This window comes from Vanellus vanellus, assembly GCF_965231255.1.
Source record: "Vanellus vanellus genome assembly, chromosome: 4".
In the NCBI taxonomy this organism is placed as follows: domain Eukaryota; kingdom Metazoa; phylum Chordata; class Aves; order Charadriiformes; family Charadriidae; genus Vanellus; species Vanellus vanellus.
In genome coordinates this window covers 6,477,882-6,502,352 of record NC_138909.1, presented here as the reverse complement: position 1 = coordinate 6,502,352, position 24,471 = coordinate 6,477,882, and the positions used below count along the sequence as shown (strand labels likewise).

Here is a 24,471-nt window from a genome sequence, read left to right as displayed (position 1 = left end):
GAAGATATCTCGTCTCATAAAGCATAGCCAGATTTTTTTTCAGATGTCCTTTTATTAAGCACCTGGATAGAAACATGTAATTAAGATCAAATGCTGAAGACTTAAGTCTGTCTTGATTTCAAAAATCCCGTTCACATTCAGAAAGCCTTAACCTGTTTCTTATACACACTGACCACAACTTTTCCCTTCTCATCCAAAATAAGCCCCTGCAGCTACATATCACACTGGCCTATAACCTTTCCGGTCCCATTGCGCAGTAGTCTTACCATGTTTTCTTTGGTTTCTTTTGTTTGATATAATCCAAGTTAGCATCCTATAAGTTTACTTTGATACCTAGTTCTGTTCATGGTTTTTCTTTCTTTTACATCTCTAAATCTAGCTGTTTGTACTATCACTGGTCAAGCAGTTCTTGTGGGTGGGATGTTTTATCCCCAGTTGTTTCAAGGAAATTAGTACGTGACTCTGAAAATGGCATATCTTGGATTTTTTTTTTTGTTGTGAATTTATCTATATTTCTTTGTATGATGACAACAGTGAAAATTAAAGTTAAATACAAAGTTTGCATAAACCAATCACATTTAAAATACTTTATTACCATTTTCTGATACAGTCTTATATAGTGCCTCTAAGAGGTTTGCTTGGGAATATTTGTAAGCAGTGTAGCTCACTGGGTTCAGTTGCTGTTTGTGGAGTATGGTCAGTTTATGAAAGGGACTGTATCTTAAAATGACATAATATTTTGCTTACATTCAAGGGCTTTTTTAGATGAGCACTGCTTTCTTATAGGAAAATTTCTTTTTTTTTTAAGTTTCTGGTTGTCTGGTTGAAATCTCTTTACAGCTTTCTAGCTTTTGTTTGCTCTTTTCAATGGCTGCACTTATTTTTTCTAAATTAATCACACCAAGGTTTCTTGGGAGTCTCTCTCATCAGGTCAGTTTACTGTTCCCTTTCTTGTGGTCCTCTCCTCTATCTCTGATCTTTTCCAAACATGTGTGATTAAATTGTATGCAGTGTTTCAGCTGAGGCTGTGCATCATGGAATAAATATTAGTCTTTGCTGATAGCTATATCTTTGTTTGCTCTGTTTGCCAGAATACAGGTGCCTTTGGATGCTTAACTTTCTCCTTGTCCAGAATTCACAATACATGAGTATAAATGTGTACTTTCATGCCTCTTTATAAACTGGAAACTCTGGTTTTCAGAGTTGAAATGGTTTTTCTTACATTTTAAACTTAAAGTTTTAATCACATTCAATTTCTCATTTAGACCATCTTGTCCCCCTGCCCTGGAGCAAAGCCATAATTAAATCACTTAAAATTTAAGGCAAGGTGTCCACAATTCTCTTACTCAGTCTTGGCAATATGTGAGAAAGATTTCAGGCTTTTTCAGTGCACTTGTAGCTGATTTGTAAATCCATTTCATTTTCTCATCTGAAGTAGATGTCCTTGCTACTTGTATTTATGCCACTTTGATAAATATTCTAATTATGTACATATAAATGTTACAGGATCAGACATGTTTTTCCAGTAGCATCACAGGTGCAGCATTTTAATTTAACTTTCTGCTTTGTTCAAGCAAAAATTCTACAAGATTGAATTGTATTTTCCAGTGCTGAAAGAATGAATTCTTGTCTGAATAAATAAGACAGAAGTGTATTGACTTATGTATCCATCCTAGTGGAGGGGGAAAAGAGTTTGAATGGCTTTTTTTTTTTTTTTAATGTTGTGCAAGCCAGTCTTTTTGTAGGCAGATATTTTCTAATGAAGTTACAATAGTAATAAGTTGTGAATAGTATTAACTATTCACAAATAGTGAATAGTTCAATACGGCTATTTTAGGAAAAAGAAATCTACTTGTAAAAGAAAAAGGTCACTAATTTATTTATTTGTTTTTTAACATAACTTTGCTTCTAAATTAGCTTATTTGCGTCTCTTACTGATGGACTCCCTGAAGCTGTGAGCCCATGTAGCAAAGTTGGTCTTGGTCGTACTGCAATGAAGCTCTTCATATTATGAATATTGAAGTATCTGCTGTGGCTGGTGAGCACGTTGGTCCTGCTGTTGTTCTCCATAAAGGGCTTTTCTTTTCTGCTGATCTCCTGAAAGTGACAGCTTTGGTAATACTGCAGGTGCAGGAGGAGAGGTCCTTTACTGGTGACCCATGAGTATAACTCTTGCCTGTAAGTGTACAAACTGGGCGAGCTTCGTAATACCTCCCAGCAGTAATGGTTGCACATTGAGGTGCAGGGTGAAGCTGTGACTGTGGGTGGTGTGAGGATTTGCACTTTCCCTGTTGCTGCCTGAAGTTTGTATCGGAGTTTTTACCTGCTGTAGGTGACCCTGTTCTGGCAGGGGGTTGGACTAGATGATCTCCAGAGGTCCCTTCCAACCCTGACCAGTCTGTGATTCTGTGATTTTTCTTACTTTGCTCATACCTCAAAGAACTTACTGATTTAAATCCTTGATGCAGTGAGTATCATAAATAAGAAGCGCTTTCTTCAGAGGTAAAACTTGAGAGAGTGAGAAAGGGGCCTGAAGGTTTCTTAAATTTTTACAAAAGGACAATTTGCAAATGTATGCCTCTGCTTACCAATACCCAGACAACTATGCTCCTGCTGGTGAACGAAGTCAGGACCAAAATTCCTGCTGATTTCAGAGGAAGAAGTAGAGTTTATGAATAACAGAAACTCCAGTATAAAACAAACCTGACTGACTACTATTTGCAGCACAGTCTGAAGTAAAGCATTCAACAGAGGTACAATGAAAGGCTAGCTGAATGAATACTGGGAAGGTTACTGGTCAGGTTGGAGCTTATATGCTTTCTGCTGTGGAGCAGATTTGATGTCAAGATGGGTGGACGAGGGGGTATAACTGTGGTAAGGTAAATGTCCTAGTTAATATATACTGAGTTGAAATCTAGATGGAGGCAGTCTCTTTGCATGGAAATGTGTACCTGTAATTAAATATCTGAGTAGATAACACAAAATTGGGTAATAAATTAAAAACCAAAGCAAAACAAGTACAGAATAAACTCTGCTGTACTGTGAAAAATCTGCTCTACAAATCATCTTTAACAAGCTTATGAATTGCCTACTCTTCATTTTAGAAGTCTTCCGTAGTGTCCAGATTCTGCTGTGAAGGGCAAGAAAGCTGCTAACTAGACTGTGTTGAATTCAGTCAGTGAAGAGGCTGAATTATAATTTTCAATTGTATGAGGGCTACTTCCTGTACTCTGCTTTTTGATATTCCAGTGACATCCCCTGGAACCTTGTGCTTTCATAGAGTCACTGAACTCTGCAGTTGTCTATTGCTTAAGATCCCACTTCCCTAACAATCAACTTTGTTTAGTGGGAAGTCAAGACTGACTTCTGTCTTTTGCCTTTCTCCTTTTCTTTTTCTTGCCTCATCAGTTTGTTTTACTTTTTCACTTAGTCTCTGCCCTTTTTTCACCAGCTTTATTGCTTTCCCTGAAGCAATTCCTCGAGTTTCCTGTGACCTCCTTATCTCTTTTAAATGGATTAGAATAACCAGGCAATGAATTTTGATGATTAAGTGAAACAATCTTGTGTTCTAGAATTTGTATTCCATCAAGGCTCACTATCAGATATATGAACTACATTTCCAGTCCTTATTTCAGGCTGTCTGCGCCCTTGGGAAGACCTTGCCTGTTGTCCTGGTTACGTTTGGCTTGCCTATGGTAAGAAAACTTGCAATTATTGGGACACCTGCACTTGCCTAACAAAAGGTTTCCATGTATTAGGGGAGCTGGAGATCCACTAAGAGGAGTGTATGCAGCTGTCAGGCAGATGCTCGGCATCAGGCCTGGGTGCAGCTGTAACAACAGTGAAGGTGGTGAGATGGGACAGTGTGGAGAGATGTGTGGCGATGTGTGATGTCGGCCAAGACAGGCAGCGCTGGTAGAGTTGTTAAGGCCCCAGTGGTAAAATATATCAGCTTCATTTCATGTTGTTGGCATAAATAAGAGATGTTTTCTGCCTTTCCATCTGGTCCACTGACTACATGAAGAAAATGTAACTTGCATCAGCTCAAGCTTCCAGATGCTTATTAATGCTCTCTTCCTGGTAGCTTGCATGTAGGATATATTGTTATTTCTAAATTTGACTTTATATATTTCTATTGACGTTCTATTTCTAATGCTACTTATTGACATATTTCTATTTACATAGTTATTTCTTTGACTTTACACATTTCAGATTCCTAGGAACTAAGGCTTCACCATGATGTGCCAGCTGCACTGGGAGAGTTGATTTTTTTTCTTGCTTCAAAAAACAAGTGTGGATGTGCATCTTGATGATACAGATGACAGCTGAACTGTAGCTTATAAAAAGGTTCAGTAACTTTCTTCTGGGAGTCTGTAACATACACTCTGTGTAGTGTCTTGTGTGTGTGACAACAGAAATAGAATGTTCTTCTGCTTCTCACCTCTTGCCTCTAATATATGGTTTCCATAGGCACATCTATAAAGCACCTGGCTTAAGTATTAGGTTTGGTCCATAGCTGAAGGGTCTTAAAGACCATGCAATCTGAGAACAAATAGCTAGACAATATATAGCATCTCCAAGGGTAAAGTATAAAACTATATCCTACTAAATATCATGTTGAAGCTGTGTTCTCAGTCAGACTTGAATTTTGAAGAGTGGATTTGTGGCAAAAATGTCGGAAAAACCTCTGCCTACTGCAGCTCCACACTCTTGCGTTGTGGCCTCGCTCAGACTGTAGATGGCACTGTTGCTGCACAAGAAAAACCGTCTTGGGCTTGCTCTCTCTGTCACCTGTAGAATTGTTATCCTACAGGCTTTTGAAAGCATGTGTTTGATGACAGGATTTGGTAAGGGCTTGATAGAGCTCCCCTCTCCCTAGAATTAGTATCGGGAAGAAACATGGAGAAGAGTTGGATTTTTTTTTTTTTTCCTTTGTGCGATGGTGCTTAGAAAGTAATTGATTACGCAGCTCTTTCTCTGACTGCGCTAATAAAGACTGGGTCTCTTATCTCAGTTCCCGGTGAGAGCTGCATGAGACAAGGAATTCCTTAAAGGATTTCCTTATTTTCATCTTTGGAGTTTCTGCGTGTTGTGGTTTAAGCACAGGCAGCAACTAGGACTGTGCAGCCTCTCATTCACTGCCTGGTTAATTGGTTACCCAGTCCTACCGGAGCAGAGATCGCATATTCCCCCCAGCCAACCCCCATTTATATACTGAGTATGACATCTATGGTATGGAATACTCCCTTGGCCGTTCTATTGTTCTGGCTGTGTTCCTTCTCAGCTTCTATGGGAAGATGAAAGAAGACCTTGACTAGTATAAACATCACTTAGTAACAACTAAAACAATATCTGTTATTGATATTCCTTTCATACCAAATATGAAAACACAGCAACCACTAGAAAGAAAATTAACTCAGCTGAAGCCAGGACACTCTGATATTTAATACGATACTATATATATAAAACTATATATACACTAACAAGGCTACTACAGCCATGATGTATATCAGAGGATACTGAAGTTAAAAGCCTACACTTTTCTGATTTTTGTCAGCTTAAACATCTAGATCCACTCTTGGAACTTGAAAATTGTGTTTTTCCCTGCAGAAAGAGGATGTCACTGACAGGAAAAGGAATAAGTCAGCTCCAATATGAGGCAGGGTGCAGTATGAGGTCCTTTGGGCTTAGCCATGGCCTGAAACAGTAGGGCAACAAAAACCTGAGCTAAGTAGTTAGAGCTGATGAGTGACCAATAGAAGTTTGCTCTATTGTTTTTTTCGAGTATGACCTGAGAGGAACATCTGAAAGTCATCCCCTTTGCTTTGGAAAAGTTTTCCAAATCAAACGAATAGTACACTTAGGTCTGTCTATCTTGATTTTGAAATTGAGCACTTGAAACATAAATTAGTGAGTAGCTATACAAAAAAGTAGAGATCAAGGCTCCCTAAAATCCTTCAAAAAAACTCATTTCCAGGCTCCCTGGAGTGTTCTAAAAGGTCCATAGCTGTAGACATCCTACTTCCCAAATCTGGTGATATAGTGTGTGGGGGGAAGCCAAAAGGGAAATGTGGGGGTGTGTGGGGGGAAGCCAAAAGGGAAATGTGTGTGTGTGTGTGTGAAGAGTTATTTATTAACAATCAGGAGAAATTCTTAGTTCTGAAATGGTGAACTTACAAATGTAAAGGGTCTCAAAAAGTGATCTGTTTTTATTACAGTCTCCACAGATATTCATTAAAACATTATGCACAAATAAGCCTCTAAAATCTCAAAGGGAGTAGGGGAACATTGTTATCACTGTTAAACAAGGAAAAAATACCCTTGTAGAGGGTAAAAAAATGTAGCAGCTTGTCAAGATTGGCTGTAAGATACAAGTCTTGCTGTAGTGTTCTAAGTTAAAGCTCTACAAATACTAGGGGGCAAATGAGCAAATTATTATTTCAACCTGTTAAGAGTGTAAATGGAAGATGAGAATCCTGGCTAGCCAATGTAAAACAAACCATGAGAAAAAGTGGGAAGTCTGTCATAATTTGCACCACGGTCATGAAATGATAAAGTTTATAAAGTTTGAAATGGAATAAAACCACTTTACTGGTGAGGGGAGAGGAGCACAGAAGGACATAGCCACAAAAGTGGTTTGTTTTGTTTCCAAAGTAACCTGAAGAGCCAAAGGAACTTGCTGAATTTACAGTAATCAGCTATTTTGAATGGAAATAGTTGATAATCACATGAAAAACAAGGTAAACACTGTTGTGGATTTTTTTAAAGAACATATTAAGGAAATGGTACTTTTCTTAGCATGTGGTATTTTCCTCTCCAAAGTAACCTTATACAGTTTTGAGATTAAAGAGAAAAATATCAATAAGCCATTTATTCATTTATCAGCTATAAAGAGGTTCCAAAGCACAGCTAGTAGTACAGGTGCTTGTTCCAGTCAAGAGTTATGGGCAATGCTGTTTTGCTTCTACTGCTTTTGCAGCAGCCATCCTATTACTTTCTGGTTTTTAATATATCTAAGAGATTACAAATGCTCCTGGAGCTTTTGTTCCTAGAAGCTGTGCTGCTGCTGTTGATGTTGTTCATTTATGTCTGACAGATGACCCTGAGCTGTTGAGAAACTACCTCTTCATAAAATACATGAAGCCTTATGCTAAGTAGTCTTATTTTTACTCATCCGTGCAGAACGTGTAAGTTGCTTATTCTAGGAAATGTAAAATGACTGCCTCTTAGGGATTGTATTTGGACATGTTATAGGCTGTTACTCCTACAATCATACATATAACGTACAAATCAATCACGTAAAACACTAACTCCACCCAAGACCATAGTTACATTTTGTATTAACTGTATACTTTGTAAACATACCCAATATGATATATGTGCTATACTTTCTATTAATTAGTCTCTATACTATACTGATGTGTGTGTACATATATCCCAAACTTTTTGTTGCATAAATGCAGCATTTGGCCTGTAAAAAGGATGGCACACAAAGCCCTCCTATTTCCCATATATAAGCTAGTTACAGCTATATTACTAATTTAAGTGGAAACATTTAAAATTTGATTTATTTTCTATTTTAGTTAGCAGCAGAAGTCTTTTGTGTGTAAAATTTCTAATGGCATTCAAAGTTATTTGATGTTAAATGCTATGCATAAATGTAGATTTTTTTTTTTTTTTTTTTTTTTACTTTTTTTTTTGTTTTGTCTGATGGGACTTGGTGTTAGCCAGCATGGCAGTTTCTTGGAGTGGAACTGCCCGTAGAGAGCGAGCAGGGTCCCTGCAGGAATCCTCTGAAGTCTTTTCTCAGCTGGTCTGAACTATCTGCTCCTATCTGGAAAGTCTCTTCGGTCTCAAAAATAGTCATGGGAAGCTCTGGGAGTGTCCTCTTTCTAGCGTTCTTCCCAGCCTTTTGTTCAGTCATTGTCCTAAGCACAAAGACAGCATGTAACACTCCCGTTCTACCATATGGTTATACGGCCAACAGCTACGCACCCGCACAGCCGCTCAATTGCTTCTCCCCCAGCACTGGCCCCCCAGTCTTTATTGCTAAGTGTGATGTTTTTGGGAAGCTTTGATAAGTTTTCTACCCAGAAACATCTAGTTAGATGTGCCATGAAGATCTTACCTTTTGCTTTTTTTTTCCAGGCTCTTCCTTGCACGAAATACTTGCTTAACCCTTATCTCAAGTGAGATGTGATTATTTATTTATATATTTGTTTGTTTCAAGAAAGGGAAATATTGGGGAAGGTGGAAGGGCAAATTATTTTTTTTTTTTTTTAATGCAACACTGGTTTTGAATTCATACTTTGTTCATATAGTGTTCAATAGAAAGGGCCTTAAGCGATAACTGCAAATGAGGATGCTATCATGCCATCATATGTGATGATAACAGATATTTGCAAAACATCTATGTAGCTTTCAGGGATAGGTGTGGTTGATAGAAGATGGGTATAAAACTGTGAATAATGAAAAAGTAAAATGAGACTAAACACCTTTCCTGGTATTAGCATGGAACTGAGGCAGAGCTGGTGGTTTACTTTGTTCCTTTTTCTATGCTAGGAGTCTGGAAAGGAGTGCAGCGCATCTTCTGCTGATTCCCACAGTGTAATACGTAAAACCAGCTGCAAATTTTTTGAGCCAGTTCATTAAAAGTTGATGCCTAGAATTGACTTGCATTTCCCATTGATGTGTATGTACTTGGTTCATTCACTGTTCAAATTATTGCCCAGCTGCTTACTAGGCAACAACTTAAAGGATAGCATTGCACAAGTGAGCATGCTTCTGCCCAGATGTTAACTCGTTTTTCATGTTTTCAAAGCTGTCTGTAACATGCTTCTTAGGAAGGGGAAGCAAAGATGAGGATTTTGGCTGATGCGTCTCTAGTGACACCTTGTGGGATGTTTCACAGAATTGTCTGTAAGTCATTTTTGAGAAAGGGATAGACTCAAAGGCTTGTTGGTCAAAAAGTTGCCCAAATACTCCATATGGGATATGGTTAAACTTCTGCACATGTCTATAGTTTTTCAAGATTGTCTTTGTGGCTTGTAGTTAGTAGATAGGGTGAAATATACAACATCAAAGATGCTATTTGGCCACTCAGGAAAATAGAGAACAGAAAGATGATGCTTTTGTTGTCAGATTTCATGGCGACAGTTGGATTTTCCTTCAATGCAGTTTCTGGAATTACTACTTTATGATCCAAATCATCAGGTTTAAAATTGATATTTCAGAACTGATAAGGGAAATTATTTTAATAAGGAGATAATCAAATGAGCTAAGCAGAAATCTAGCAATTCTTAGGATTTTCATTGCTATAGAAATTGCATTTCTTTATGCATTACAAGCAAAAAATATTAGACTATTTGCCCTAATCTTACAGATTTCATTGATGTTGATATTCTCTACTGCTGTCTCTTGAAAGAATTTATGCTCTAACTCCAGCATAAAGTCTCACTTTATACCTTGTAAATTAGAGTGCTGGAAGGAGACAGCCATACAAACTTGCCTTTGGATGTAAACAAAGCTGAAATATTTGCATGTTGCTTTTCTATTTTTTTAATCAGTTCAGTTTAAAGTCTGATGCTACCTCTTCAAGACATCCCTAAACATCATCAAAGTGATTTCTCCATTTTCCTTAACATACGATATTACTTAGATTGATCAGAAATTTAATATTTACTCCTACAGTCCAGAAATGGATTTGAGTTTCCCCAGGAACTAGTCAGGAGTGTGCAATTCATTATGCACTGACAATGTCTGTACAGGCATTTAGTGACTTGCTCCTCTCTTAAATCGTCTGATCTTGTACTTGGGCTTTCCAACAGGCTTAGCAGGTTGGCATGCTCCATGAGTGTGCTGGGTAAATTGTCTTGTAACAATATTTTGCTGTTGCTACAGAGGCAGTTCAGATGGAGACTCTGTAGCCTGGTAAATAGGACACTTGCTGTTGGTAGTAAAAGACTATAGGTATTGTACTGGCCTGACAACGGAGTTTCTCAGGGCTCCTCTGGCCTTGAGTGAGCTTTTGCTATCGATGTTGCTTAATAATTATGCAGTTATTTATTCCTATATTCCTATTTATATAAACATCTGAGAACCTAGATGTAATCATTTAACAAACAGTAAACCTTTATGTTATTTGGGGCTGGAGTGGACTGTGAAGCAATTTTCCAACTTAAATTGGTAGCTGAGTACAAGAGAGCTGTCTGTGTTAAGAGAACATAAATATAACCCAGAGGGACACACAACACCAGTGATGAACTCCTCCCAGTGAAGAACTTGGGATGCTGCTGATAAGCTGCTCTAACCCCTGCTGTTTCAGTGTGGAGACTGGTGATGTTCCTTCAGGACATGGAGGGACACTGGAAGAGTGAGAATAACACCAGAGGAAAAAAAAAAAAAGAGGAGGTACTAGGAAGTTTGTATGTGTAAATCTTAACTGTAGTATTAATTATAAATGGACTAATAATAATAACTTGTATTTTAGTTGGACTGTTAAGATTTTAATTAGGTTAACCATTTTGCTGGATTTTAGACTAATAGTATATACGATACTCTTTGTATAACAGCTGAAAATAATTACTGTTCTTACTGAATTCTTTGGTTATACAATCAGACCCTCAGTCCTGCTCCCTGGAACAAAAAAAGTACCAAAACATTTAACTGATCTTTCACAAACAGCAGTTAAAGTGGAAGCTCTGTAAACAACCTCCTGTTTTTTGAGTTTTGACACAGACTTTTTCTTTTTCCTCTGTAAAGTGCAAGGATAACACCATTTGATACAACTTTGCAATGCAGACCCAGCTAGTAATTCAACAAGACTTCAAATTAGACTGGTGGTCTAATGACTGATTCTCAGCAAAGAGCAATAGAGATAATGCATCTGAAATAAGCGGGTCCTGTGCACTATAACTGACACTGAAGTTTATTTTTTTCCTTGAAACATTAAACGCAATACAGACAAGCACAAAAAAAAAAAGAGTGAATGAAGACATACTTGACTGTTCAAAGCGCTTTGGCATGCTTCTTCAACTTTGTTTCCTTGTTTTCTACTGAACCAAGGAAGAGTAACTTCCTTTTCATTTCTTCATCTATGAAATCTAGTAGCTCAGCAGCCTTAAAAACAATAACTATCACAGTTTCATCTTTACCAGCTATGTGCCACTGAAGTTCTTCCTAGATTTTGAGGACTAATACTAATCTTAAATCCGTAAGAAGGCCGTAGGTTGAAAGTTGCCCTTTTCTTCTTCAGGGCACGTGAGTGATATGAAAAAACCCCAACAGTTAGCTGCGTGTTTCTGCTCCAGCAAGGGTAATAGTGAACTCTACCTCTCAGTTCAGCGCGTTCAGGACTGTGCTGTAGATGCAGGGCAGAAGAAAAGACCATCCCCAAAGGTACTGAGAATCCAAGTGCGCACAGCTAATGAGGCAAACCTGGGCACCAGAGAGAACAAGATGACAGGTAAAATCAGTTATTTCTTTTGTGGGCTAATATTTGAGAAAATGAATGTTTTGCTGAGCCAAGTCTGTTGCACCCCAGAAATGGCAGAGTCCTATATGCATGTGGCATACCTGCATACAACAAGAAAATATCTATTATAAGCCCTTCTTTAAAATAAAAAATGACTGTTAGTAAAGAATAAGATTATTTGTGGTAGAAAAATAATAAGAGAAATAGTAGTAGTAGTAGTTTCACTGAACATGCCTTCCAAATTTCTGCTTCATTTGCTTTTCTTTCATATGAAGAGCATTTTTCTGCTCTCTGCTGTTATTTCTGGGTAATTTGGTACTAAGTTTTGTGGTATTTTTTCTTTTCTTCACACTGTGTTGGCCTCTCCTTTGGCATAACAAGACTTGGCTTCTTATGTAAAACACATTTGAGTTGGCTGACGTAAAACTCGGTATCTGGCTCATAGTTAATACCAGAAAAAAACATAGCGATGTAATTCATTCTAGGCCTACAGGAAACGGTCTCACTGTCATTATTTTTACATATTATCTCCTTAATAAATGCTAACTTCTTCTTTGAAGGAAATATATTTCATAATTAATTTTCTTTCCTAGCGGTGCTTTGAGGATAACCTAGATGTTTTATTCAGTATAGCTCTGAAAACTGCTGCAAACCCTGAAAACATGAACGTCAACCTGTTAAAGGGTTGATCCCTCCAGTTATGTTTTGCATGCTAAGTACCATAAAAATGTCTTTTAAATGCCTGCTGCTGGTGCTAAATGAGGGCACGAGCAAAGTGACGCAATAGGGGGGTTGAAGAACAGCAGAACTTCTTTTTAAGACTTCAATCAGCATATGACATCACTGGTGTAATTAGTGTAACAGAACTAAAAACGCAAGGGGTAAAATTATATTGATTTCTGTAATGAATGGTATATTTTATATTTAGATGTTAAACAAAACACCTGCTCATGCTCCTTCTAGTCAATGTATACCTGGTATTCAGTCAATTCAGTTTGCTGGTTTGATTACCAGTTTTTTCTGAGACACAACCTGATGGATGCTATGAGTAGGAATTCATTGCTTCCCGGAAACGTGTTAAAAATAAGCTATATTTATATACTTTCTAATGTTTAATTTGCTCTTCCTTAGTCCGTTGAAGTATTACACACTTTACACTCTGTGTATGTGTATATATAGTATTATTTAGAAATAAATCGTAACTTTTAAAAATAAATACATTTAGATTCACTTTAGAGTGAAACATTCAGAAATAGAAATTATAAGAATAAGTTGTACTAATATGATTTAGATGGACCCAGTACATATCTCGTTGTCCTGTCTGGTAAAGTTTTGCTGTTCTGAGGGAAGACTGGTAGGGAAAAATAAAAAACTCTAAACCCAAACAATTAAAAAATTATTTTGTTCAAAACCGAGTATTTAGAAAACTTTAACATCTCACTATCCAAGAGTTCACATTTTAGAACTTTCTGTTGATTTCTGCCTACTGATTTTAGGGACCTTTTACTTTATTTAGTGGTACTGGAGTAACTGTTTTGGTTAGATGCGTGGAAGGCCTGTTCTCTGTTGCTCACTCTCATTTTGTGAAAACTGCGAAGTCTGGGGATAACTGAAGTCCTCTGTACAGCACCACTTATGAAACAGATCTCTTTAGTGCCCTCAAAGTTATGCACTGATTGCAGCTTTGCCCAACTGGCGTGTCAGCCTGCTGCCTTGCCCCAGTCAGAAGAATATGAATCCCAGCTAACCCTGGGGGAACAGAGCAGGCAAGAACTGAGCAGGCTAAAAGAGGCTGAAACAAGCTCTTACTAACAAAAGCCTGATCTCCAGCAGCTTGCCTCTTTTACTGACTGAGAAGAAAGAATCTGAGAGTTCAAGAAAATGCTGTGGATTCTCTTTCAGCATAGCACAGCAGGACTGATTATTTTTTTAATTGCTTTGAACATGCAGCCTTTCCCTCTGGCATTCTCCCCCTCCCTTCTTTAGCCACCCCAGGCCTCTTACGCTTCTATGGGGATGTGTGATTAGTCATTTAATTGATGCCCTTGATTCCATTGACCGTTTTCTTTGTTTCCATGTGTTTTCTGTAGATGCAAGCATTGGGCCATCTGAGCCTGAGAAAAGCAAAAAGGGGACTCTACCTGAATCTAGAAGTCAATCCAGAGGACTCATGCTATTAAAAAACCATCCACAAAACTCTGGTATGAAAGAATAACAGTTTTACAATGGGTTGAGTTTGATGTCTTCTAATTTACAAAGTCATTAAGATTTCACAAACAAGTCGGTGAAAGTGTTGGCCAGTTCTCCTACAGCAGCTGCTGTGGAGAAATGAAGGTGTTTGATACCCCTCATATTGCTTTCCTTTTAATTAACGTGTATTCACACTGCCTTTCTTAGCTCTTGCTTTCCATGCCTTGCATTTGAAAGTAAGATATTTGAATTGTTGCTCAATTACACCGCACTTTGGTTTTGTGCTAACAGCACAAGTAGATGGCAGAGGCAGAAGACAGGTTGACTTTCTGGTATTGCCTCCTGTTCCCATTTCTCTGTAGTGAAGAAGTAGAACTTATGTAGCTAAACTCAGTACGGAGATGATACCTAAATGCAACTATACTCAGTCAGCGGTAACATCTTTTGTTGGAGGACTGAGTGCAGTAGGAACATTAAGCTGTGCAATTTTCTTGTGTGTGACTTGGTGAGGTAGCACTGTGGTTCAGTGGCAGAACAACCTTGGTTTTATCCTCTGCCTGCTGATCTTCCCCACCCCCCCACCCCCCCTAATAACATGACACCGCTGTGAATGTACTGGTACACCAGTGCTCTGTGAGAACCTCACACACTGGGCATTTACCCGGTTACTAAAAATCCTAATTGCTGGCATTTGTATTCGAGGCAGAAGGCATCCTCTGTTTGTACAGCCTACACATGAAACATCCCACGTAGTTTGTAACCATCCTTCTGCTTTCACTGTGTGTGGGAGTTTATCTTTAATAGAAACAGTAATTGCAAAAATGACCTTCATACTTACTGAAAGCAGTAGACCGCTCCACTCTGACGCATGGAATGAGGCCAGGTATTGGGTAATGGCTTGCTGCTTGATAACATTTTTCTCTATTGTCTTGTGCAATAGTTAAATCGAAGCCTAGTTCTGTGTCAGATACAATATTGTAGGCGATGCATACGACAGTTCTGTCTCTGCCAGAATCTAGGATGAAGAGAAAACTGCAAAACCGCTGCTGACTGATGAAAGCAGCCTTGCGTTGGCTCATCTGGGTTTCAGAGCGAAGGCTGACATTTCAGCATGTCTTCTAGTTTCGGTTTTAAAATAACAAATCCAGTTTGGATGACGCGCCTCTAGATGAAATAAGAGCCGTTACTTTTATTCTGTAATCGTATTACCTCCCTACTGGATTCTTGGGCTCCCTCTTTGTTGTCGTCTCAGCTGATTTTTGTTTTCTGGAATGTTCATTGGTGTTTTACTTCAGTAGGAAATCCCCTTTTATATATGCCTTGTAATGAGTCACTGCTGCTGTTTGCTTCAAACTGAAGGGGATTCCAACTATAAAATTGTATTATTGCTAAAATATAATCCTGTTCCATTGCGTAGGTTGTAGTTTAAAACAGAGAAAGGTTTGGGGGAGTTGTAGGGTAAGCAAGCAAGCAATGTTGTTGCTAGTTTTGTTTATTAAATTGGGGATTAATGGCAATTCCAGTAAGAAGTAAGCAGCTTAGGAGTTTAATAGATCAAAACCAATCTCAAACTGAAAATATTATTCAGCAGTTATGTATTTCTGAAGTTCTGTATGAAAAAAACCCAAAACCAAACCAACCCCAAACCGTAATACTTCATTTGTAATGAATATGAAGATTTGTTCAGCAAGAAGTACAGTCTGGTTTGGCCTTTTGTTTTGTGTGTGTGTTCATTATGGATTCAAAATTGAATTGCTTTAAAAATGTTTCTTTTGGGCGTGGAAGGTTGCTTTGAATTTCCTTCTTCCGTTATAAATCTGACTGTCCTCATATCTATATTACTGTTGGTTTAGCCCCTGTTGCTTTAAGCTGCAGTCTGCTGAAACCATCGTCTATCACTTTTTTTGTATCTGGAGTAACTGCTGCTACTCTCTGTCATGCTGGAGTTTTGATCACATTTCAAATCTCTGTGTGTGCACACAACAGATGGAAATTTCAATTTGCAGTGGCCTTTGGTCCTGCCTTCTCATGTCCACAGAGATTTTCAGACAATCTAGGAGTATTCTTTGGACACTCACTTTGCTCCCTCTTTCAGCTCTGCATTTCCTTCCTTATTTTCAGAGTTTACTTGAGAGCTTCTTACAGGCTCCCCCATTCTGCTGGTGACAGCTACCTCCACACTCAGCACTAGGTGATACAATTTCTCTGCTGCTTTTGGACTCTGAAAGTCCTTGTGGCATTTTTTTTTTTATTCTTGTCCTTTCTGGTTTTATCTGTCATTTAAACAGAACTCAGCAACTCCAGTTTTACTCTAGGCTGTCTAGGAATGCCAAAAAAACCCCAACCAAACCACAAAAAAGACCATTTAAAAGAAAATTGTATCAATGTCTTCAATATTAACGTATGGAAAGTGGTGGTTATATATTGAGATGTGGTGGTTATTGAGCATTGAAAAGGACCATGAGGTTGCTGAAGGCCCCATAGTAACACTCGAGTTTAAAAAGAGCCTCACTACTGGTTTTACAGCATATTGCTGTAAAGGAAATAAGTTAATAAAAGCCACAAAGATGTACAATTTCCCATAGCCTTTTGACTAATGCTTTAAGAGAAAGAATGCTTAAAAAAATACTCTTAACTGAAGGTGAGGGGATTTCCTTAAGAAGAATGCTTTTAAGGGGCTTTGCTCTGAACCAGTGACCTCAGGAGGCCGTCATTTCTTAACAGTGTGAGAAGTGCCTGTGCTGATGAAGGGGAGGACACAGACAGCTCCATCCCTCAACCCTCAAAATGCTTTTGGGTTTACCTCTCTTCAAAAGTATTTAAGTGCCAAAGACTCAGAGTCCTATACCACTGCCCTAAATTGCCTAATTTGCTTAGATGCCATCCTCTTGGGGTAGCAGGACCAAAGGACCTGGGCTGCTCTGCAGGTATTGCGAACCAGGGTGATGTGGTATGTAGGCACTCAGGTGAGTCCCTGTGGAGACAGGCTGGGTCTGGAAGCTGACTGGCTTGGCTGGTCCAGGTCAGGCTGGTCCAGTGAAGGTCACTGGTAAGTAAAGCTGGGCTTCCCCATTACCCCATGCAGGTGAGGGTGTCCCAGGGTCCAGCAGTGCAGACTTGTCTCATGTTATGCTGAGCGGAAACTGTTAAGCCCCATCACAGTGCAACACCCACATGGGTCTGGGGGGTCAAAGCCAGGTGGAGGTGGAGTGGTTTGTCTGTTTCTCCAGGGTCCAGAGGCCTGGCTGCAGAACTGAGACATTTGTAGGAACTGGCAGTGTGGTGGACCATGCTGGCTGTTCACAGGAGTTGGGTTGGGAATCTGCATCTGTGGTCTGGCTCGGACTCGAGCCTGGATGAAGCATGGCTACTGTGTGATGACTGGTTGAGTGCACTCTTGACAGTTCCACATGATGTTTAGGTGCATAGCGTGGAGTCTGGCTGGTTTGGAAAACTTGGACCTGAGTGCTTTTGTCACTTCTGAAAAGGGAAAAAATTCTATGCATCCTGTAGGAATTTTGAAAATAGCACCCTATTTATGTAGTGAGATCTCTAGGTAGACAATTAAGATCACCTTGGTACTTTGATTAGGCTGTGAACTAGTAATAGTGAAATGTTTTCTTTTAATTTCTATGACTATTACTGTTGTTCTGCGGTAGAACGTCTTGTCTGTCTGAATAACCCTCTCATGTACTCAACTGCTTTTCAACGTCCTCCTTCAGTTTGCAAATGCTGAATATGCTGTTTCAGGAAATCAGGTTGAACTAAACTTGAATGCTTGCAAACATTTTAAGGACTTACGGTAGTAATGGGATATTTATCAGACTCACTAGCTCTCTGCTGTGGTTTAAGGCTTCCTTAAAAGTAGGATGCACAAGAGACGTACTGCAAAAGTTTAGAGTAAGGTTATAATTAATAGGTAGATATATATCCCTACTTTGTAAAATAATCTTTAGTACTTAATCTTTTTTCTAGGTTGAAATTGGGAAAGTACATAAGGGAAATAAAACTGTATATTTGCTATGGTATCCTAGTGCTCCAATAACTTGGTTTTGGGTTTTTTTTAAAAGAGAAAAAAGAAAAGAAAAAAGGACCTTATCTCCACTACAGTGAATGGCTTTTCCTTACATCATTTATAAAAATTAATCATTTTAACAACATTTTTCTTTACTGTTCAAAGAATTTTTACATTTTTCTTGATTGTTCCCCAATGCCTATACACTGCCTCTGTCTATGTTTTACTCATAAAATCTGAGTAACACAAGGGTACAGTTTCCATAAAATTAAGGTCATATGAGGTGGAAATAGCAGCCTAAGATCAGGAGTTCCTTCATTTTTATAGTCCTTTCTTTTGGTAACAGGAAACAGCTCTAAAGCAGTTTTCTTGTAGGAAAATATATAGGAATGTTTGTCTTTATAGATTTTTGTGTGCGTGCTGTGTGCTTATGTGATGGAGATCTGCATTAGAAATATTCGACCTGGCTTCTAACAACTAGAGAGCTCGCTCTCTGATGTGGTTATTAGCTTTACCACACTCTTGTATGTCTTGCACAACCATATAGCAAAGTTGTAGGCAGATATTATTCTTGATTTCACAAAAAGGGAAAATTAGATTAATGTGCTTTATGGTTGGGGGGGGAAACAACTTCTGCTTCAGTGTTATGATGAATATTAGTGTTGTGAAAAGGTCATCACATCCTCCAGAGAAGCTGAGAAAGTACAATTCTCACCTGAAATGTTGTAGATGTGTCACCCCTCACTACCCTCCTCTCCTCCAAAGTGCCTTTCTTCCTGTCCACCAACAACCAGGACACCTCCTATGAGATGCCTTCACTTTTCACTTCCCCTGTTTGCCCCTGTTCAGCTGCAAACCTAGGCGAAGGCCTGTTCAGCCACCTGTGCTGATGGCAAACACTACCATTCAATGAGTTCATCAGGCCTTACTTCCTTTTTTCCTTTGATTTTTAACTCAGACTCTTGTAGCTCCTGTGCTCAGTTGACAATTTATAACTTACAATAGTGGCGGTAGCTGACAAAGGCAGGGTAAGCTTACTGTTCAAAGGAGCGGCTTTTCTGTACAATATTGTTTTATATTATTGTGTATTGATGATTAAAGATGATTAAGGGCTTGGAGCATCTGCCTTATGAGGAAAGGCTGAGAGAGCTGGGACTCTTTAGCCTGGAGAAGAGAAGGCTGAGGGGAGACCTTATTATGGCGTACAAGTATCTCAAGGGTGGGTTGAAGGAGGATGGAGCCAGGCTCTTTTCAATGGTTCCAAGTGACAGGACGAGGGGAGTCCCCTTCTCTGGAGATTTTCAAGACCCGCCTGGATGCAGTCCTGAGTAATGTGCTCTGGGCAGCCCTGCTTTAGCAGGGGAGTTGGACTAGATGATCTCTAGAGGTCCCTTCCAACTCTGAAAATGATTCCATGATTCCCTTATTCAGTATCATTCTAGTGTTTCCTTACCACATTGACTTCCAGTGGTGCTTTAGTTAATGTGACCAAAATCTCTGCTGTACTTGAGTTCCACGGAGCTCTATACAGAGGGACAAGCAAATGTAGTGAAGAGAGTGGCTAGTTTTTGTAGTTTTTTTGACATATTTTGAAACACACTTTTTTGTACCATCTATCTTAGAAAGACAGGTTAGTGGCAAAAGTGTGCACCTTGCACTTCAGGTGGCCATTGATGGGGTTTGTAATAATCCTTCATACTTTCCATGATCTTGAACTTAGTTCGAACATCTTGCAGTCTATCCTTGGCCCTTTCTGTGGAGGTATCCACTGTTCCAGGTGAACATAGCAACTCACTGCACTCCCTTGCTGCTGAGAAGAAAATTGGAGACCAGGAACTTAGTTTCGTGGTTGAGAAAATTCCGTGCACTATTTTGTAGTAGTATAGGTCCTCCAGGCTCTTTACCTGATCTTACAGTTGTAGCTCAGCCGAAAAATAGCAAAGGCAGAAAAGTGTCTGCAACTTGGTTTTCGGCAGTCCCTGAATCTGGGTGAATATGCTTTGCCTCATCCAAAAAACCCCTGTCTCCGTGAGGTAAAGGTAACGTTTCTGTCAAACCACTAGACGTTGCTTTAAAATTTCACTGACATGTAGAGTACCAAACTTAGTATGGCTTCAGGGTTGACTTTTTGCTCTTGTTAATTGGCAAGCAGGTTAAACTATGTATGGATAGGAAAGAAATTGTTTTGAAGTTTATGCAGAAAGAGGGATCCCTTTCATGGAGGATACAGCCTAAAATTAGATTTAATTCCAGTTTGGAACAGAACTTAAACACTGGTAGTGGTAGAAACTAATGGGTGAGCAACCCATTAGTAGTTTTTGCCAATAGTTTGCCAATAGTTTGCCATAGTAGTTTGGCCAATAAAGGTGGCTTTATTGGCCAAAAAAAGGTTTGTAGTCAAACTTCCTTGACACTAAGCTGTGTGCTTAAATTCTGTGGAACTGAGAAATGTGATAGATGTGACGTTCTGCTGGAACCTGTTGCTGGCCTGCTGTAAAGCCTGTTTTCATACTTGCTATCATATCAACCTCATGAACATCTTCAAGAAAATCTAGTGAAATAGCTTAAGAATATGTTTGACCAATAATAAAGAATTGATTGAATCACCATCAAAGACCTCATAAAGGAGCTGTGGCATTTCCAATTTTTCCATAAGGAAGGGAGAATTTGTTGTGGGTGGTCTTTCATTCGTGGCTAAGCAGTGAGCCACGCAGGGAGCAGGAACAAAACGGGTGGGGAAGTGTCTTGATGTTTAGTACATCTCAGGCAAAAACTGTTTGAGTCCAAACTAAAATCAAAGCTGTTCACTGAATTTTAGGGTAGAACTGGGTAGCAGTATCTTCCGCCCTGGGAAAGTAACTTGTGTGAGCACGAAAATGTATTTCAATTCTGTATGAAGCGTGGATAAAGGGGTGCCCTCACCTTTAACTGTTTAGTTTACCTCAAAAACATGACAGTTGGGACTGTCTCATATTGCTGCTTCTTGATCTGGGGCATGCGAACCTGTTTAAGAAATACATAAATAAAGAGGAGGATAGTGACCAACCTATTTCTGAGTGAAGCAAAAGAGAGTATTTTAAGTTGACAAAAATATAAGTGTGTGGGAGCAGTTCTCATTCATGCACTAAAAAGAGAGGAGGACAGCTGTAGACAGCCAGAGAGTAACGCTCGTGTCGAGAACAGCAGGCTGCCTTGTTTCAGCAGAATGAATTCCTAATGCCCTAAGTGTGGCATCAAGGTATAAACTTAAAACTAAATCTTAGGAACTTCCTGGACAGCAAATCTCTCTCCAGCTTCCTCTCCAGAATACTGGAGTCCCAAACTGTTTTGAGCACTTTTGAAATTGCTTTTTCTCCCGTCGCCTTTCTTCCTTGTAGTGGTCTTTTCTCTCCTGAATAATACTTACATGGCAATTAAGCCCTTTACAAGTCACCTAGGATCCGATATTTTAAGCTGCTGTCTTTGCGTTATATTAAATTTTCTCTAACTCATTTCCTTATTTTTCCCCTATGGAAAGCCCCTAAACAAACAGGTCTTCAGTGGACAATAAAATGATTTGAATGGCAGCCATCCAATCTGGGCTTTCTCTAGATACGTGGCTTGGGTATGCATAAGAAGCAATGAAATTTTTATTATTCAGTTACGTATGGTGTAGCCAAAGGGGTTTTCCTTTTCTGAATGGGGAGAGTGGGGAAATCAGGTAAAAAGGTGCATATGTGATTTCTGCTGAACCCCCACAATTTTCCACTGGAGGATAAGAGAAAGGGTTCCCCCTTCAATTTTTCCATTGACTACTTTTCTCTGCCTCCACAAAACATTTTGTTGTGCCTGCTTTGCTGTGATGAAAATGTCATTACTTTCATATCATTAACATTTACAGGAGTTAAAAATGAAACAATGTAACTGTTTGAGTCAAGGTGGCTGTTAAACTGGTGTTAACAGGAAAGGGAGAGCCCACGTTTTCATCTCCTCTTCTCTGGAAGCAGCAAAGCTGCTGTTCCCTATTAGTATCTGCAGAAGGCAGGTGTTGCTGCAGCAGACAGCACAGCACATCCCTCCCCGTCTGTGCTTTGGGCATGGCTGTTGAGAGGTGCTAGAAGTAGCCCAGCACGACAGTAATTGTGTGTGTCTCAGAATGACTCCAGTTAAAATGTTTGTAAGCGTTTTGCATTTTATTTAGGGAATGCTTCCCAGAATAAATTGGCATCTTTGGTCACTCACTTCTCTTAACTCATGGGATGGCGTGCAGCCTTTCAGATAAGAAGGTACCTGACCTTAAAGGCTTAACAGTCCTGGCTTTGTCTGGTCCTGGATGAGGAGAAATCTGATTATTTCTGGCTCCCCTGCAGAAACCACAGTGGTGTGGTTGAACAGGTGACGGATATTAAACTCGGGAATAGCACACATGGAAAATTTTAATTTAGCCCCATCATTGTTTCTGAGCTGACAGATGATGACAAAATGACAACAACCCCCCAAACTACTTCCAGTCCCACAGAGATTAAGCTTGTTGGTCAGTCCAAAGTTGAAAGCTGTGTTTGAGGGCAGTGAAAGCCAAAACCACAGAAGGCTAAATCCATCGTACTCTGTGTGAGTGAATTGCTGAGGAAGAAGTAATACTATTCCCTTGTTACTCAGTCATCCAGTGGAAAAAGCGCTTCCCCTCAGAGGTGTATCTCTTGGCTTCAAATTCTTTTGCTGCTTGGAAGGATTTGAGTACATGCCACTCGCCTCCCAAAACAGTGCTCTAGCAGTTTGCTACTGAGCTTTTGCTGGTGGGTTGCTTTCAAACCTCACCTGTGGAGGCTGTTCTGCTTTTTATAAATGCTTACATAAAACTAAACTAGAAATCAGAGTAAGCAAAAGTAACTGATGTGGAGCTGAGTGAATAGGACGCTGTTCTGAGAAGTGGAAGGTGATGGTGCTGGTCTTACTTATTTATTTTTATTTTAACCGGGCAGACAGTAAATCTGAACTCTGACGGTAACTGTCTGCACCATCAAACTAAAGTACTTAGCATTTTCTCCAACAAAGTAACAGTAAGTACTTCATATGTAGCGGAACACTATTATTGCAAAAGACTGGAGAAATCACCCTGCAACTCCAGCAGTTAAAACATGTATCCAGAAGGTACAAACACAGTTAAACTCCCTTCAAGAAAAGGCAGGAGAAAGAGTTGAACCTTGGTCTCCCACATCCTGACCTTGGCCTGTTGTTTCCTCTGCTGTAATTGCAAATGCCTCCAGAATAGTTTTGTTTCAACAAAACTGCAGTGGATTGAACATGAATTTGCAAATGATTCCTGTCTGTGTGCGTGTGAGAAGCAGTATGTAAATGGTTTGACAGAAAAAGATCCGCCCCACTCTACTGAGCAGCTGTGATATTTCTGCTAGGAGGATGAAAATGCTCTCAGGGCAGTTAGATCACTAGTATTTCCAACCCAGAAGACAACAGGAGTCTCCTAAAAATGTCAGAATGGCTTCTACTCCTTGGTGCAAAACTGCACAGGTTTTGTTGTCATCAAAACCGAAACCAATACAAGAATCAGGCTTAAAGATGAACCTTCTTCTGAATGTACCTATCGTGAATCTTTTACTTCTAGGTAACAGTGTGACAATGTTAATTTTTATCATCTATGAAACTTGATTAATCAACTGCTGTGCGCTGTGGACTATAGCTTGAAATGAATATCATAGTCTTGAAAATGCTGCATCACTTCTTGTCCGGGTGAAGGGAAGACGTTTCTGCAGTCTCCACCTCTATACGCCCTCTTCCTCAGAGAGAAAATCAGATACGATAATGTAGTGTTTCTGGTTGTGGCCAGAGCTGAATGTCACTTCTGATGAGGAGACTGTAGCTGGTTGAACCGAGTGCTGATTCTGTAGGGAAACCTTTAGAATATATTCTAATTAAAATGCATTCCTAGAAATGGGTCCCTGACCGATATGCCCCTTACAGTAAATTATTCTACTTCTAGATTAATATTGATGTTCTATACTTTTTGAGCTGAGGCAACTTTTCCACCGTGCTAGACCGCCGCTTTTCCCACAGAGCAGCTTTTGCTGGTGCGTGGGCGTACCATTGTGTCACTGTTCCATGGTAATGTGAAGATCGAGAGGGAATCCTCTGTGGTCTCTTACAAGCAGTGCTTTCAAGTAGATCTGTGTGGGCTGTGTTTTTTTCAGAGATATGAATATGCTATCAATGATAGAATGACTTTAAGAAAGAGGTTTCCCTAAGCCTGGGGTGTAGGTTAAACCTTGAGAGAGAGAGATATATATATATTTGCCTCCAAACCACTTAGTTCTCATTTGATTCAGAGAGCCTTTATTGAGACTGGTATGTCTTAACCTAGCAGCACGGAGACGAACGCCTTACCTAAATATGGTGAGTAACTTTTGCATTAATTTGAAGCTTGTATCAGTGGGTCTCTGCCTAGCCTCAGAATGAAGTCATGTGCCTCTTTTCCCTTGTCGTCTACCGAAGAGACCTCAAATCCAAAACCTGGTATTTTGAAAGTTGTTTATTTTCTAAACAACTTTTAAATTCTTCATATTTTTTATATAGAATAGCTATAGCAGAGTTCTTTTTTACTTTCTTTTCTTGCACAAAGCTGGACATTGAAAGGTACAAGAGTAGTGAAGGTTTATTGCCGTATACAGCATTAAGGCTATGTCAGTCATTTTGGGGTAAATGTAGTGATACAAAGGTTCAGTGCACCTGTACTGGACTTGATCCACATTCCTTCCTTGGATAATGCCTCTGCTGAGACCTTTGGAAGTTTTACCTGTTC

The 24,471-nt window shown here is 39.4% G+C and overlaps 1 protein-coding gene across 1 annotated transcript in view; it reads left to right on the top strand.

Moving 5' to 3' along the window:
* Nucleotides 1-2,847: 2,847 nt before the first annotated feature.
* Nucleotides 2,848-24,471, top strand: part of TNIP3 (TNFAIP3 interacting protein 3) — a gene marked incomplete at its 5' end in the record, with an annotated part of 78,271 nt that continues 56,647 nt past the window's right edge. The window contains 2 exons of the mRNA XM_082482444.1: nt 2,848-2,874; nt 3,573-3,695. Coding sequence (XP_082338570.1) covers nt 2,848-2,874; nt 3,573-3,695 — 150 coding nt within the window. The remainder of the gene's footprint in view (nt 2,875-3,572; nt 3,696-24,471) is intronic.